The sequence below is a fragment of the Polyergus mexicanus genome, unplaced genomic scaffold (genome assembly GCF_030449975.1).
Source record: "Polyergus mexicanus isolate NDT 795.1 unplaced genomic scaffold, iyPolMexi1.0 SCAF_15, whole genome shotgun sequence".
Classification (NCBI taxonomy): domain Eukaryota; kingdom Metazoa; phylum Arthropoda; class Insecta; order Hymenoptera; family Formicidae; genus Polyergus; species Polyergus mexicanus.
This window is the reverse complement of record NW_027223335.1, coordinates 4309221-4327608: the sequence shown is the minus strand read 5'-3', so window position 1 is coordinate 4327608 and position 18388 is coordinate 4309221. Positions and strand designations below refer to the sequence as shown.

At 38.9% G+C, this 18388-nt stretch overlaps 1 protein-coding gene across 1 annotated transcript; it reads right to left on the bottom strand.

Annotated features, from left to right (window-relative positions):
• Positions 1–252: 252 nt before the first annotated feature.
• Trbl (tribbles pseudokinase 2) lies at positions 253–17442 on the bottom strand. Its single transcript, XM_070308483.1, has 4 exons — positions 17352–17442; positions 10668–11384; positions 7640–7941; positions 253–3320 (listed from the first exon to the last, which is right to left on the bottom strand). Exons 2-4 carry the CDS (start codon positions 10983–10985, stop codon positions 2858–2860), a joined length of 1083 nt encoding a protein of 360 aa, XP_070164584.1. The 5' UTR covers positions 10986–11384; positions 17352–17442; the 3' UTR covers positions 253–2857.
• Between the last annotated feature and the right edge of the window lie 946 nt (positions 17443–18388).

Genomic DNA, 18388 nt, shown 5'->3' with positions numbered 1-18388 from the left:
CAATACGTATCTTTTCTTTATTATAACTGAAAAAGCGGATCTTTAAAATGCAAGATAAAATTTATCGTACACATCATGTTTATATGCGCAAATTTGATTTCTAAATTCCATTTTCTATTTTTAGTTAACTTATTTATTTCAAATTAAAATTTAACTCTTCCAAATATATATTGTAATATCGAAAATTCGTATGTGTGATAATTCGCCGTTAACTGGCCACTGAACAAAATAGAGAAAGAGAACACGACGATCTTCATAAACGCAATTTTATTTTGCCTATATACAGAAAGAGGAAATTCCCTTGTCGCACCTAGATAATGATTTAATGATTAATCGTGTCTTAGGACAATTAAAAGTTGATGGACGCGTGTGGCCTTTGTACCCTGACTTAAGATGATACCAGAGGAATTGTAAAGTCGGGACCGACGTTGTCCCGGACGGGAATTATAAAATAACAAGGAAAAAAGGTTTGTCTCTCTTTTACTTACTTCCGCGAAAGTTAGAAAAGAGTTCGGGTAGGTAAGTATGTATTTTAAATACAAGAACACATGGTACTTTCGTCAAACATGAGGGATCAAGATAAGAATCGAGTCGCAGTCTCGATCGACAATCTCGTCGTCCCTGCGTTTTCCTCTCGAACTTCAATGCTAAGCCGATAGTTCTACGAACGAGAATGCTTCGTCGTCACCTGACATACAGATTATAAGCTTTGAATCACATGAGGCTAAATTTCATCGACAATCCAAAGTTATTATTATTTACTTTTAATATTTCGTCGGAAAATCCTATCGTGACGAGTCATACTTGAGAAAATTTTTCAAAATAGGGTGTGCAGCCTCATGTGCTAAACTGATACAAGATCGTCGATCGTTTACTTTGTTTCGTTTTTAAATTCGAAACAATTTTATCTAGTGAGCTGAACATATATATATATCGCGCAAGCGATGACTTCAAACTTCCAAGGTTTGAGTCAAAAGAGGATAACTCTCGTGTCTTTGATTAACTAGAAAGAATTCTACCTGAAAACATTGCCCTCGATGAACACATTTATATATTCATAGATACTCGTCGTTTGAGTAATCCAGAAGCGTATTTTTATTGTTCTTAAGTTAGAAATTCACTGATCAACATGTATTTCGCGTTTTCTCTAATAAAGTTAATTGTATAGGCCACATGTTCAAGCAGTCTTGAACTTTTCGGGCAATGTTTCTAGGTCAGAGAACGGGGTTTTATCGTGTCTAAATAAGAAATATCTCTTTTTTTATTTCCGTCTAGTAAATTTGATTGACTCTGTGATATAATGATAATAAGTAAACGGATATACGAAGAATGAGCCGGATGTTAGATTAGAAACTCGTTCAATAATTTCTTCAATTTTGCTCTGGTAACAATTTTGAGCATTATTAAGCAATTACTCTCGCGTGCTATTATTTTATATACAATATATATTTTTTATACGAATTTTTAATTTGAATCCAACTCAATCTGTAATCCTTATTCATCGCTTTATACTATGTATATACTATACTATATTATACAAAGCTCACTAGAGTTGTATTCGAATTTACATTACGTTCCAGTAGCTCGTTCGAATTTATACATAGCTATTTTTTCATGGATCAACCAGTATAGCGTAAAAACCATCCCATATAGATGCTTAATGCGAAATATCGAGAAAATCGAGTATGTACTCGAGTGTATCTAACGCACAAACATCGAACTCGATCGTTTACAATAATTAATATACATGGACTTCAGAGACACAGATGATCGCAAGTAACCGTTCGCTTAACAATCTGTATATTTTGTATCACATACGTCGCTTAGAATCCGTAAGATTTTATCACAAAGGATTCGCGCGCGCGCGCGAATATACTTGTAAGCAACAAGGCGAATGATTTCTTGGACCAAGTAATGGCAATGTTTCAATGAATCTAAGATTCTTTAGCCAATAGAGACTTTTGTAATCACTTGCGTCACGTTGCCTCCGAAATTGTAAGCGGAGAATGACCAAAATCGAGACGCTATTTTACAGAGGATCCCTTTAATTATTTTCGTTGTTCAGTGCTTGAACCGTGAGTTATTTCGGGACTAGAATGAGCTTACCTTTAATGAGACATAATATCATCTTGCGTTCAAAGTTCCAGCTTCGACCATTCAACTCCAAAGTGTTACAGCACTAAACGAAGGAAACAATTCAGAGGAATGAGAATTTAGAATAGACTTTGGTTACTCTCCTTTATATAAAAATTTCCACCGAGAACGTTACTCTTTCGTTCTTTGTTAGTATATTTCGAAACTTATTCTAGGCCGTTCTTTGTCGGCGAAAAAAAGAGGATCCGGCATCTTTAGCCGTGTTTAGCCGCGCGTCTCTGAGACATAAAGATCGATACAATTTTTCAATACAAGTTGGAGATTGCGCGACTTGAACGTGAGTGAGTGAAGCGTGATTCAGCTGCCATTAACACATTGACTGCCAAGGTATATATTCCCCAACTTTTTTTTTATTTTTATTTTTTATTTTATTTTTTTTTTGTGAGAATAGAATCTTTTACCACACATTGCTCTCTTTTGATAATAGTTTCGTTTAATCCTTTACATGTTTATATCTTTTCCGAATGCGCTATATCAAACAGATCGAAGAACGTTTTACTTATCGAAACTTATCGCTATATTCCCTACGGACACAGCCAATGTGTTAAAAGAAAGTTATTTTTCTCCTTCATTCTTCTTTTGATTGCGCTAACTCTTTTCTCTCGGCCTGATAATTCGACCCGGTTATCGGCGCGAGAGAAGCACTAGGATGCGAATGTGACGCCGTCGCGCGCAGGTTAGTGATTCTTCTCCCGAAGGAGAGTCAGTCTTGTTGAGGATTGGTAGGTAGCTCTGGTACGAGTTGGTCCTGACACGAGGATCTGTTACCGGAAGCTGTCAGCGAGTATAAGCGTAGCGGCTTTGATAGCCATGGATGCAGTGGCACGTCCTCGGCGTACGGTCGTTCGGACGGCTCCTTCCGCAGCAACGAACGGATCAGGCACTTGGCACGCGGGCTCAGGCCCTCCGGCACCGCGAACTGGCCGCGCGAGATCTTGGCGAAGAGGGACGCGTGCTCGGCGTCATTGAACGGATAACGACCGACCAGCATCGTGTAGAGCAACACGCCCAGCGACCATATGTCTGCTGCTTTGCCGGAATAGGCACGTCCGGAGCGCAGCACTTCCGGCGCGACATACGCCGGGCATCCGCGTCGGTCAGTCAGCTTGTCGTCGTCGTTCTCTACGATCACCGCGTCCTCGAGGCTCTCCAAGCGAAGCCGCGTTCTGTAAAGACAAAAAAAAAAAAAAAGAAATTAGAATTCATCAAAGTATGTGAAATTTTTCAAGACAAATGTCACTTTCAAAACAAGCGAATTTTATCTGGATTCCTTTTTCTCCTTTCGTTAATCTTTATTTATTTAAATTTTCGGATACACGAGAGCGATTCAAAAGCTGACGAGGACGTATAATAAATGACACCTAGTATCGAGAAAATTAAAGCCCAAGCTACAGAGAACAGAGTATTAAATCTTGCTAAAGATTTACGATCCTTCCGATTCGTCGTCGTGCGAAATTTGTTCCGCGTGTCTCGAGCATGCGTTGCGCCAAGTCTTGCATTTATTATTGACCTGGCTATGATCTGGCTGCGAGTTTGCGAAGCGAAATCGAGAATCTCTAATCGTGCAACCTTTTATGCGCGCGCGTGCCCGAAGGCAAGGTATTTCAATTTAGCAAGAGGACACGGCGATTGAGCCATCGCCGTCGCTGTTCTCAGTCCGTCGTCGGTAGTGATGGAATAAGGCGCAACGACAGGAGAAGGAAAGGAGAGGAAAGCGCAGCTGGTCGCTCGCGGTTCCCGCTGCGTTGATCAACCTGCAACGCGGAAGTCGCGCGTGTACGTAATATTCTTGGCTCTTGGGTAACTTCTGAACTCTCCTTCGATGTGAGTTCTCGTAGTCTCGCCCACGATATTCGGTCGAGACACAGTGGCGTAGCCAATTCGAGAAAGCGCTACAAATTACACATAAAAAATATGCTTCTACAAGAATATTTCTTCGGTTCTATTTGGTATATTATTTTTAAATCATTTACAAGATCTGATATATAAATATATTTTAGAGCGTTATCTTTAAACTATTTTACTTATTGGATGATAATAACTCATTTATTAATTTTATTTATTTATTTTAAAATTTTGTGTACAAAATATATTTCTGTGCACATTTACAATTAGTAACATAATATAGGGTAAAAGGCAAATGATCGAAAGAGACGAGTTCCCAGTCCCTAAAGTTGTCAAATAATTATTTCCATAATATCGGGAATAAAATGTATGTTTCTCGAGAAATCAAATTCGCTAGTAAAAAAATGTATTGTATTATTTTAATTTCAACTGTTATACACTATCTCAATATATGTACATTTTTATATATTCTTTTTCATAAATATAAATTTAAAAAATTTATAATAGGGTAAAAATATTTATTTACTAAGCGATTAAAATAAAAATTGTATTAATTTATACAAATATAATTTATAAAATTTATCAAATTGTACATTTCGAAGACATATTTTAATGAAATTGTCGCGATTGAGATTTATCATTATTTCGGAAGATTCATTCGAGTGTCTTTGATGAACACACATGTCACGCGAGAGAATCGTTACACGATCTTGACAATCCGTACGAGTGTCAATGGCCTCTCTCACGAGCAAATGAATCGAACCAGCGCGATGGCACGCTAGACTGTTTATGATGAACCAAACGCGGTCGCGGAACGAGAGAGAGAGAGAGAGAGGCCGCAGCTTTCTTCGCAAACTTTCACCGCCAACCGCGCACAGAACGACACGATATCACTCCGGGTTCAAGAACCTCTTGGCGGATTCTAGACGCGATGCGATTTCTTGGACAGTCCGTGAAATTTACAAACCCGAAACGTTTGTCGATCTTACCGACCAATAGTTATCTAAATATGATTAATTTACTCTTGTTTCTCCGTTGATATTATAACTGTGGAGTTAAAAGGGAAAAAAACAAATAAGGAAAATCATGAGAGTCATTAATCAGGATCATTTAGCTACGCTCGCGGAGGCGATCGTGAATTAATGTTTCTAGATAGCAAAATTGACTTTAAGATAATTTTTTTTCCTGCGATTACAGCGATCTTTATATTGGATAAGGAAAATACGGAACTAAATAACGTCGCACGAGGGTTGAAACATGAATCCCATATATGAATACTTGGAAAAATTATTTTACATGACATGTTATATTTATTTTGAATATGAAACAGAATAATAATAATTCTTTAAATATAAGAATCACTTCTCATGTTTTTATTCTAAAATAGCGATTTTAAAATTAAAGTTTTAAGACACGATTTATAACTGCGAGCGATGAACATATTTTAATTCTATTTTAATTCTTCAATTTTAATTCTTCGTAAATATTCACGAATATTTCCGGATGTACGCAAAAATAAAGGCAAATTCACGTTTCAAGTCAACATCACGAATTTACAGTTTCAAGAATAGAGAGTGCCTCGTACACGCGTGCGAAGAATCGAGACCGACGATTTAGTCGCATGGATCATTAATCTCGCGAATGACGATCCTGCTGATTAAATTCGGCGTCGAATCGGACCAACGTGCCGTTGCGAAAGGTGCGTGGCAGAGAGAAATCCGGTCACGAGACCGAATCATGCTTTTCACTGAGAGTGCGAACTAACATTATATACTCGACAACGACGTGTGTGTTTTACCGCGAGACGTGCGCGTGACGTATTCAGCAATTACCATAGGTCCAACTCCGTACACGCAGCATCCGGGAAAAGAGTGATTTGATCGTTTTAATCCGTCCATTGTAGATGATCGATGAAAGAGAAATAAATCACCGCGAAAGATCCGGAACTAAAAACTCACGTGCAAAGTTGCTATAAATTTTAAAGGTAAGGGACACGTTCACGAACTTCAAGTCGTTTCCTCTTAAAATCGATTAACAAATTTTTAAATTTTTTATCTCAGAATCTATATATATATATAATAGACAGACGATATATTAAACACTCGACTAAATATTTAATATGTCAATTTAAATTTCTAATTCTTACTTAGCTCATAATTATCTAAAATTTCGTCAACGACATATCGTAACCGCATGCGTTACGGTAATCTCACGCTTGCTTCCTAAGCGTTCGCGTTTATTCGGGGAAGGCGAGAAAGGGAGGAAAGGATACTACACGCCGTATTGGACGTCGACCGCGCTGGTGGAACGAACGAGGCACGCGTTTCCTAATTATACCGACGTTTCAAAACCAGCAGCCGATGAACCAATATGCTTTTCTGACTTGCAACATTCCCCGGACTCTCCTTATTTTACGTGCGCGCGCGGGAGCAACAGCAACAGCAGCAGCAGCAACAGCAGTAGCAACAACCCGCCGAGCGGCAGGAATGCGATTAGCCAACAACGGACCGACATATGAGTCGATCTCCCACCCATCGCCGATACACCCGGCCTGGCCTAGCTCGGCTGGTTGTAGCTCTTATGCGCTTGCCTCTGTCACAGCGACACGTGGGTGCGTCGTCGTATCGTGGATAGTCACGCCGAGATAGCGTCGCGTACACACCCTCAATCACGGACTCGCGGTCCAACGAGAATTCAATAGAGGCATAATAAATGCGATAGCGGACACCACGTCATCACGTTGCTCGCAATCCAGAGGAGGATTTGTAATCGTTTGTTATTAACTAGGTGGTTTCGACCTACTACCTGCTTAAATTTAGCTTGAAATTAAATTTATATACATGTATAATATTTCTTTTCCTCAAATATAATATAATTGTTTGCGCCGAATCTGAAGAAAATATTAATCTATGAAAAATTTGTAAAATAAATGATTATTTAGGGACTGGAATTTGATTCACATTCACGAATGGTGTGTCGATACATCTACATGCAAAACGAACATTTCAACGTAAGCGAAACGCGCTCTCCTTCTTTCGAGCGAATGTCACGGATCTTCGACGAATTGCTTTGTATTTATTTCATTTCCATATTCACTCGTATTTTTTTCCAACATCGAGAACAGAGAGGTGACTCTCACACGAGAAAAACACACCCACAGCAATCGATTTCCCCTTCACTCGGAAAAGCGAAAGCGAACTTTACATTATAGATATCTTCGCTTTGATCTAGGGATGACGAATGTCATTTATCAATTTTCAATGAATTGTTGGGAAAGACACTTTCGATCGCTCTGTGTGTAACTCAGTATGCATTATTTGTGAAAATAATTCATATCGTAATATAAATACACAATAATATCAAATATATAAAAATACACAATACAAAATTGACACAAAAAATTCTGAAGAATGAGAGATAAAAAGAAAAATTGTCGTTTTATTAATGATGTAACGTTTTAGAATAGAGTGTAAAAAGATTAGCAAATATTTGGTTTACATTCACGACAATAAAGAGAGAGAGAGAGAGAGAGAGAGAGAGAGAGAGAGAGAGAGAGAAAATCAAAACAAGAAACAGGCTTGTGATATAAATAAAAAATCAGCAAAGCTGAGTTAATTATGATGATTGTAGGAGTTCCTACCTCGCTTCGTCGGCGAAGACAAACTTCCGGAGCTTAAGGTCCCTCAGCACGACCCCGTACTCATGACAAGTCGCAACAGCCCTGGCCGCTTGCCGGAAGAGCCGTCTCGCCTCGGGCTCGCGCAGTCTCCTGCGCGCCCTTACGTAGGCGTGCAGGTCACCGTGATGGCCCTCCAAAAGGAGATAGCGCCGACCTCCAGGTGCTTCCACCACGCCCGCCACGCCGCTCGCCGCGCCGGTGCCCTCCAGACGAAGGTGGGCCTGCAGCAATGCCTCGCAACCTTTGTCGCCCACGGTCAGCGCCTGAGTCAATTCGAATGCATTCGTCGATTAAAAACGGATCGGAAGTGAACTGCAAAGGTATGTTTTTATACTATTCATTAGGAATTGAAAGATTCGTTTTCTTAATTTTACACAATTTAAATACACAATTTATTTTTGATAAACAATCTATTTTTGGTATACTGCAAGACATATTTTATTTAAAAAAAAAGGGCAAAAGATCATTTCCTCTTTAACAAATTTTTCACGGAAATTCTATTTTCGATCGTTCAATTTTAATTCGGACGAAATAAATTATCGTTCAACGAGCTTGAATTATTCCAAGCGGATATCCTTGAAAAAACGATTTAATTTCACGAATTTAAATGATAATTAGAAAGATATGTGGCCATGATTCTTCGTTTTGTCATACGACATCGAACACAATGTTTAAAATTGATAAAATTACATCCGTTCTAATTTTCTTAATTATTTCCCAAGTTACCGATTGGATTCGGGTTTCAGATACATACCAAATAATTTAAGAGAATCATACGTATTAAGCTTTAATTAAGATTAATCTTCGATGCATTTACGCGATAAAGAATAGAAGGAAATGGATAAATCTAATCAATATTATCTATATATATATAATTTTACATATACATATATTTATTTATTTGTGAATAATATTTGTTGCCGATTTTATGTATCGATGAAAATCTTTCACATTATGAAAACTTAACGCAGCGAACAAAATTATCGATTACTTTTGAAATTCTCCTCGTCCACAGCTGTTCATCTCTGGCTCGTGTTGAAACCTGACACCATTTCGACATTCGAGTCCCATTAATTTAATAAGAGCACTGTGCGTTCTTTACGAAATCGAGCCGATTGGTCATCGATTGCCGGCTTTTGTAAACTCGCGAAGATACTCCGAAAACTTTTTCGCTCGCTCTTATTCGATAAATTTGAAAAATGGATGTAGAGAAAAAAAGGTCAAACTTCAGACAAACTTGAAAAATTATTGCATTCAAGTATTTAACACAATTTTCATCAAACATGATATAATATATAAAATAAAGAAGAAAAACCGCAAAAAAAAAATATATATATATATATCTAGTATTATTGATAAACCGATGCGCTCTATTCATACGTCATCAACCTTGAACCCTTGTAAGGAGTTTAATGGCATTAGCTTAGAACGGTGATCGCGCGATCTCTATTCTCCGAAATAGCTATGACCCCTATTTTTTTTTCGAAATCGCAAACTCTGGTGATTTGCAAAGCGGACATGTTTGCGAAAGCGTGTGTCACGCGACGCTCTCGTGTAATCGTCGATTAAATTAAACGGCCGTGGTTTTAGTCCGCGATTATGAATAACGGACGATACGCCGGCGATATGCGACGGATACGCGAGGTGAGAGGTGAGACGGGACGCGAGGTGACACAACCTTGTATTTGTTCGTAGCCAGATGATGTAAGCCGGCTCGTTCATTGTATAACGCGCGGCGATTGTAAAATGTTAATGGAAACGCGGCGGGAGGGTCCACGCAATAAACGTATTACATGGCTATTTATTAGTCTCTATTCGAGTGATTTCTATCTACGTTATATATATATATATATATATATTTAAAAAAAAAAAGTGACGTAGATACATGAATTCTTTTGAACGATCGTGAAATCGAAATTCCGAACTGTAAATACAATGCGGCGTAAATAAACACAAATAAACATGTATTCAATAAACAGGAAATGACGTGCGTGTACGTGTAAATTTGCATACTGATCTTACGAATTTTTGCTAAATAGCCGATTTCGCAGTTCAATTAAACAACGTAATCATAACGTTCCCTGTATCAATTAATCCATTTCTATATCAATATAAAATATTGAAATCCGACATTGGAATCTTCTTTTTCTTTACATACGAATTTAAACATTCGATTTAGTTATCAATATATTGTATATGTAAAGAAAAATGTTAGATTCATTTTATTTATTGATTTATCTGAATTTTGATACGTCAAAAATATTTCATATTTGAATAGCGAACGAATTTTATCGAATAAATATCTCGACGGAAATGGCCTTTTCGTTTAACTAAAGAAGAAACCGATCGACTAGATAGGAATTAATTGAATCTTCCTCGAGAAAATCGTAAAAAATCAGATAAATACGCTCAGTTATATCGTCGTCGATCTCGCAACGAGTGGAAGCTTCGATCGACCCGAACATTAGCGGACCGTTACGTCCGTGTGTACTCTATTATATAATGCCACAATGGTTGGATGGAAACTCGGCAGCTGCAATGCGCTGTAAAAGAATCCACGTGCGATGCCATGCCACCGCCAATATATACGCTTCATCGGACTTATTATGCAAAAGATAACTAACTCATAATAGCGTTGTTATCGCGATATATTGCGAAAACCTTCGTTATTTATTACGTTATTCGTTTATTAGAATAATTTTATATTAATAGCGTGATTTAATTTTTAACTCTCCCAACATTTTACGAAAATATTTAAGACAATCCGTTTAAAAGAATATATTGTAAAAGATCACATGTATTATTCATTCAATAGTATACGATTGCATATTACTAATGGAGAAGAAGTTTAGATATTAGAAAATAAATACTGCAGATTTAAATCGATAATGACGTAACGTCTGCAAATCCCTAGCCAAACGACTTACGCGTCGACGAGCGACTTTAAAACGCTTGAAAATTTGTGAAAAAAAAAAATCTGGATATTGACCTTTGCAACGAGTTGCTGACCGCTGTGCACGTCGACGCATCGATAAAGAGCGCTACCCTCGGCCGGACCAAGAAGCAAGAATCGATCCCCGAGTATAGTCGGCCCCCCGTGAAGGTCGGTGGGCACAGACTCGCAGGTCGGGAAGACGCAACTCGGCGGCACCACCGCGCTGTTCTCGTCGCTGGCCGGCTGTTGCTGCGACGACGGCTGCTGATGAACGACATCCTGACTGCCGTTAAGACCGACCAGGAACTTGGTATTGTTGGTACGGGTCGGTACTTGCAGATGCAGTGGATGCTGCCTGGCCACTCTCCTCATGTTGCGTCCCGCGCGCACACACGGTATATCGCTCGCGCACAGACAGAGTTCCTATTATATTGTCCTGGTTCACGCACAGCGATCGTGGATTATGGTAAAATGCGTTGAACACACTTCGTCACTTGGATTTAGTCGCAATGTGTTACAGTCCGAATACCGGCATTTATATGTACAAAGAGCGCAATACGGATTCGGTTTCACGACGGATTTCGCTTTTCTATAAGGTCTAACGAGTTAAGCTATTAATTAGAAATATCACTTGTGCTTTTGGCGAGAGGGGGGGGGGGGAGGGGGCGAGTGAAACCCGTGCAGTGCTGTTTCGCAAATGTCGCTGCGCCGGGTTCTTGGACGGAGAGAGATCTTCGTGGATAATCAGTCGGTCGCTGTCGAGAACTGATTCTGCAATACAAAAGGAACGAGAGTATTAGAAATAGAATATTACACAGAGTTACGTATGAGTTTATCTCGATATATATTACCTCTTTAATCTTTCAATCTTTAATTAAAAATAAAGTATAATATATTCAGTGGCTTAATATTTTAATCGCACAGCTATCTTTATATTAGAAAAGTCAAATTAAAAACGCGATCGCGTTTATAGCAGATCGTAACGATTGCGAGTACAAATGCGAATCACGATAAACCGGCGTTTAATTTTACGTTTTGCTCCCTGATTCGCCGTCGTATCTTTCGCGAGATATAAAAAGAAAGAATATTTTATTCTCTCTTGTAAGTAATCCGTGCAATGCTGGCCCTGGCCAAAATAGCAGAAGAGGCATGGGCGCACCTACACCACAATTACGCCTACATGTTACACGCCTGTACGCGTGTGCATGATTCGACGATGACAATAGTTCCGTTCGCAAAGTCCATAATGTGATTCACGGACAATTTCAAAATGAGCGACGTTTCGACATTCCTGCCTCGTGCGCAATTTCTACGATCGAGAAAGGGGGCTTGGTAAGGTCAGGGAGATATCGTCAGGACGCAGGGACAACGGCGACTCGAATTATGGTATCTCGAGCCAATCTTCGCGACGCGACCGCGTTATGAATATTAATCATTCGTTTAATTGTTTAATTCGTCACATAGGTGTAAATATTTTTTTTTTTTTTTTTTTTTTTTTACAGAATAAATACAAGTAGAAAAATATGTGAATGTTGTGTGAATTCACAATGTGTTAATCGTCTTTCATAAATATCAAGCAAAGTGCAAATGTAAATTTTGCAAAAGTTGCGAGTGAAAGTCAATGGACGTAACATCGTTTTGCCCAAATGCTTACTTCATTCGCAGAATAGAAATTGCATTGCGTTTAATTATACCCAAGAACGAAAAGATTATGCATAATGAACTTTGGTAACGTTTATGTTATAAAACTGCATAGATTGTTCCTGTTACAAAAGTATCGATACGGCTCTGCTTAAAGCTTAGAGCCGGCACTGACCGCGATCGAAGATATCCGAAGCGATGAAAGGATATTACGCGATAGTTTTATGAATGATCGAACGCAAAGAGGAGACGTACACGTGATCGGCGGTAATAGACGCGAAAGACATCGCGATATTATTTGCGGAAGGAAAGATTCTCCCCCTTTTCAGGGAGAGGGATACTGCCGAATTTATCCGAGATCGCCTGAAATAGTAACGGCTGCGATGATCCCACTCGCATCATGACTCACGCGCGTAATTTTATCGTAAATACTCCGCTTCCCCCCGTCCCCTTATTCTCCCCCGCCGCCCCGGATAAATGTCGATGACACGCTGTTGATCCACGATGTTTACAAAACAATTCAACTGTTCGCCTCATCATCGAACTCCATGATTTCACGATTGAATTGCACCAACGAATGGAAATAAATATAAATTTATTATAGCTGAAAGCGTAAAAAATTAAATGGGAATATTCAATTTTGTGTCAATCGAGCGTCTCAATTTCCGATATCAAAATTACATTCCGTTTTTTACAGTAAAATACACATCGATTGATGTTATATTTGAATTTTCCATAAAAATATATATATATGTTTCAAATATTCGTCGAATTATCGACGAATATATCATAAATCTACGTAACTGAATTGTGTAGAGTAAATGAAGATTACTCGTATAAACATTACTCGGCTTATCATGAAGAAATTTAGGAATTTCTCCTCAAATTATAAACAGAATATCTCTCTCCACTGCAGTTTTTTCCCGACGATTTATACAAAAGCTTTAATCAGCTGCGATAAAGTTTAGCAACTGCATCGTAGCAAAATTAAACAATTAAAACTAATTTTTATGCTGAAAGTTGCTTCCGCGGACGATATCGCCCTTTTCGCGAGTAAGCGCATTATACATTTTCATCGTGTTTTATAACATATCGGAGTATTGTATTGTAGTATTTTTTCACACACACAACACAATTAATATTTAATAGAGAGAAATAAAATTTATAAAATATACCCGCGACTTTCCTTTTGATTCACGAATGAATAAAAAAACTGCAGATCTCGTTCGCGTACAATTAAATTATTACTTTCTAGAAGCACAGAAAAAAAAATATATATATAATGTTAACATTTATTTTCAATTAGGTTAATTAAAAGTTAGGATTAGTAGATCATTGTTCTTGTTTAAACTGATTGCGAGTAGCGAGTTAACGACAATAATTAACAACTCGACGATAATGAACGACAGAGTCGAACGCGAAGACCGGCATTTCATCGAGTAAATTGCCGATAAACGTGACGAAATACTATGCAGACCTTGAGTATGCGAAACGAAGAATCCGATGAAACAGAATATCGAGACTCGAAGCGGAATGGATAAATCGCAATCTCTCCTCTACGCAACATATATAATTGAAGGTAAAATTAACGTAAAATCCGGCCTCTCTTATGTATTATCTTTTTCTTTTCTATAATTACGAAGAAAAGTTCTATATTTTTTTACGGCAAAAGCTTTTATGAGGGATTAATATGATATTTATATTGTATTAGCACATCATCATTGTTAACGGCTTATATTATTATCAGAGTCTTAGCATTCGTGGTAATTTTAGCGATCGATAATTGGATATACTCAATCCTGATTGTTTACGAACATTGTATCGTATCGTTTAAAAATCATATATCATTCGCATGGCAGATGCTGACTGATGATACTCGCGGGACCTCCTCCATTACGATATCTACGCACTTGCGCAAAAGTCGACAACACCGACGCAACAACGAACGAGTCTCCAGCGGCTCCAAAGATCAGGGCCTGTGCAACGCGATCTCCACCCCCCCCCCCTCTCCGTCCCTCACCGCATCACCCGTCACCGAGTTTCCTCTTCGTTGCGCGATACGAACGAGACGGCGAATAATCGCAACATGTTTTTATCACAGTAGAGGTCTTTCCAAGGCGGAAAGCGGCTTTATCACCGATCACGTGGATGTCATGATAATCGCGAGGTCAGAGCCGTATCGACAGGTGAATAGGCCCAGAGTCGAGTCGATTATTGGCATCCTCGAGATATTATTCGCCGATGACTTAACACGGCAACGACATTCCAATCTGACTATAACGTGTTTTTTTTTTTTTTTTTTTTTTTTTTTTTTTTTTTTTACTATCACGAATATTTTGAAATAGTTAGATCGATAATTATACAGGGTGTATCTGAAATGATGCAATAAACTTTAGGAGCGTATTCTGGAGGTCAAAATAAGACTTTTTTTTTCTTATGAACATGGGTCCGCAAACGATGGGCCCCCCTCCGAGCTAAAATTCGAAAATCTTTTTATAATATACGTTTTTATTTTTTTATTTTCGTGGCATACTTTACTTCATAATTTACTGGGCTATACCAAATTTCAATCTTGTGCCATTTTTTTTCTCTAAAATACAATTCTCAATTTTTTCCCCAAACTTTAGGGGTCTCTAGCTCGACGGAGGGTTCATTTGCGGACCCATGTTCATAGGAAAAAAAAAGTCTTATTTTGACCTCTAGAATATGCTTCTGAGTTTGCATCATTTCAGATACACTGATATCTGTATATCGCGCACTTAAAGAGATGGAAATAATAAAAGATGGAACTATAGATGCAACCAACTGATCTCATATTCAGTCCTGCACATGCGTCAGATAAAAAAAGGAATATGTATTTTAAATGCAAAATATGTAAATCAAACACGAGTCAAAGGTATATGCAATACTCACTACAAAAAAGATTTATGTTTATATATCAATCATATGAAGAGTATGAAAGATACCTTGTAAAAGATCAATATTTCAAAAGAAATGATGAAATCTTAATCGCGTATTAAGCTATATAGAGTTTAAATTCATTATGCATTAATAAAAATGCTAATCTTTTTAATAACTTTCCTCATAATATTAAATTTCTTTTCCTACACATGAATAAATCTTTGAATAAGTATCGCGTAATTTTTATGCATATTTCTTTTTTAATGCAGAACGAAGGGAGTGTAATTAATTGTAACATAATTAAAATTTTAATCCAATTATGAAAGAATTACAGTTATGGAGTCGTGAGGAGTCAAGACGGTGCCCGATTTCGTGGCCACCGATGTAGCCGGCAGGTGCGTGAACCCAGGACACTGTCGAGGTCTTATCCACCCCTCCACGTGCGTTCCCTCAATGAAACGCGCGTATCTGACGAAATCGCGAGTTCGGAATTAGTAAAGTGTTGCGTTGTCGTTGTCGTCGTCGCCGCCGTCGCCGCCGTGTGTGTCGAAACGATACGCGCACGCGTGCAACCGGCAGTTTGTATGTTCGTTTTACCAGAGAGAGAGAGAGAGAGATATCCTTCGGTAAGGTCAAAATGGCGGAGAGCTCCACGATTGTCTGACACGCGTGCGAGCGCGCGCGCGCGCGCGATATTGCGGGCACCGTTTGCATTAATAGCGCGTGCAACCAAAACGTGACGCAAGTTCGCGAAATAAATGACCTGATACCATTTTGTCACGTCCACCGTTTATATACTGTGAAAATATCCAGTCCGATTAAAGCCGACCTGATTTTTCGAAAAATCGAGAAATTCAACTCTTATCGCGCAGCATCCTCTTTCTCTTTCTCTCTCTTTCTCATTTCAACATTTCGCAACATAGGATCGAAACCGCACTGATCTCGCCGGGTATTAGTTCCGGTGAAGATTAGGAAAGATGGATCTTATCACCGGTTGTCGCGTTTCCTTTGTCTCAGGAAAAAAAAAAAAAAAAAAAAATTTAGTTTTCGTCGGTGGACATTAACGTAAACTCACTGAGATCATACCGGTTTTTAGTGCCTGCGTCAAATCATTCATTCAATGTAAACACGCTGACTCGATAGAAATAAGCAAGAATCCATCTCGATGCGTGTCTTTTCACGTACAGTATAAACTACAATACAATATAACCTAAATGTTTTTAAACAAGGACCAATTATGAATTCGAATGTGTTGCGAGTTATTACAAAAATTTTGAAAAGCTCAAAAGAGATGTTTAATAGAATTATATTTTTAATAAAATGAGGAAGCTCAATTTCAAAATGTTGTTCATACATTTGAAATATCACAGTGCAAAGACATCTGTGATTTTCTTGACATGAATCTCGCGAATGTTTCTTTAATGATATCGTTGCATCCGGTCGGCTTTATCAAAAAAGGATTACGATCCAGATCCGCGAAATCATTACGAAATGCAGATGCTTATGACGCAGCACTTGTTCGGCGTCATCCAGCTTTTTTTTTTCTTTCCTTCTTCTTCTTGATACATGCGACGATAAACGATCGATATTTCGGCAGTGCAAAAAGTGATCCAAAATCTAGAGGATAACACCGTTTCCTACCGGTAGTTACAATTTTATTAGGAATGGAGATCGTTATAATTTAAAAAAACAATGTGATCGAAACGTGCAACTTGTGCAGCGTAAAATATACTCTCCTATTGCATAGAAAATTAAAGTCATAATTGCTCTGTCTCGAGCGAAGAAAATTTAATGAATTGCGTGATCAGGTCAGTTTGATTGCAACCAGCAGATAAGCCGAAAACAATCTTACGATGATAATAGCGTCAATGCAATAAGCACTGCACTACACTAGAGCCGCGCGACATAATATACGATGACGATGACGATGACGATGACGATGACGATGACGATGACGACGACGACGATGACGACGACGTACAAAAGCACTCGGCGGCAATGATCGGGTGTCGCGTTATTATCGTTTCCACCCCCGAAACGAGTAATCCTCCGAGTAAGTATTTCACGGTCGATAATGCGTTTCCTGCGAATTAGGGGAAGGTGCACACGCGCCGACTAAATTCCCATCGTTCCGCGCGCGATTTACACTTTACGAGAGAAAGAGACAGAACATCGCGTCTCGAGACGGAACATTACCTTCGTGTTTTCCTTCGTCGTTTTTGCCGTGCGTCGTTCCTGAATCGGTGGGTTGCTTAAGACGATTGGACGTCCGCGGGCGGCACCGCGATCGACCTCGTCAGAGTCTTCTTCTTCTTCTTCTCGACTTCTTACATCGGCTGCTGCGTCACGTTGACGGACGCGGCGCGTTGATTGTTGTATCTCGTTTCCGAAACACGGCTGGAATGATTTTTCGTCTCCCGCGATCAGCTTCCGAGACGAGAACAAAGAGTAAGAGAGAGGACAGAGAGAGCGCGCGCGTGTACACGAGAGAGAAGACTCGTGGTATCCGCGCGACGGACGGTCCAACGTTTTGGGCCGGCCCACCGCTCAGAAACGACGGCGGCAGCAACGAGACGAGAGAGCACAGACCGACGATGCCATCGTGCAGTTGACAACTGAGCTGGCGGACAGGCGAACGCGGACGTAACCCAGACCCAGACGCACCGCGCTTCGGCAATCTTCGGCCGCGATCGTGGCCGCCGGGTGGGGGAAGGCGCGTTCGGCTAACGGCTAACTTCGCTTTGGCCGCCCCACTACTCGGCCAACCGCCAGTTCCGTCAAGACCGCCTGGGGAGTTTATTCTTTCGCGTGTCGGTGTAACTTAACCTTATCCGAACTTTATATTATCGGACGATATTTTATGATGTTATGTATGTTTTTTTCACATATTCCGTTGAATATATAAATGAGATATTACAAGTCAAATATACTAACAAAGGATATACATACATAAATACATTTTAATGCATCTTTCCAATTCTTTCTTAATATTTTCTAAGAAAGTACAGTAAACGGAATTTACAGCATATATTTTATTAATGATTTTATATATATAAAAGTTTTATCAAATTAGATACTCAAAGTACTAACACACATATTATATTGGATTTGTTGATAAACATTAAGATTGTCTCAAATATATAAAGTTATGCTAGAAATGTAACATATATTTATAAAAAGCTTGTGTCTCTGTACCTATGGATATTTGTTAATGATATTTTCAATACAATATT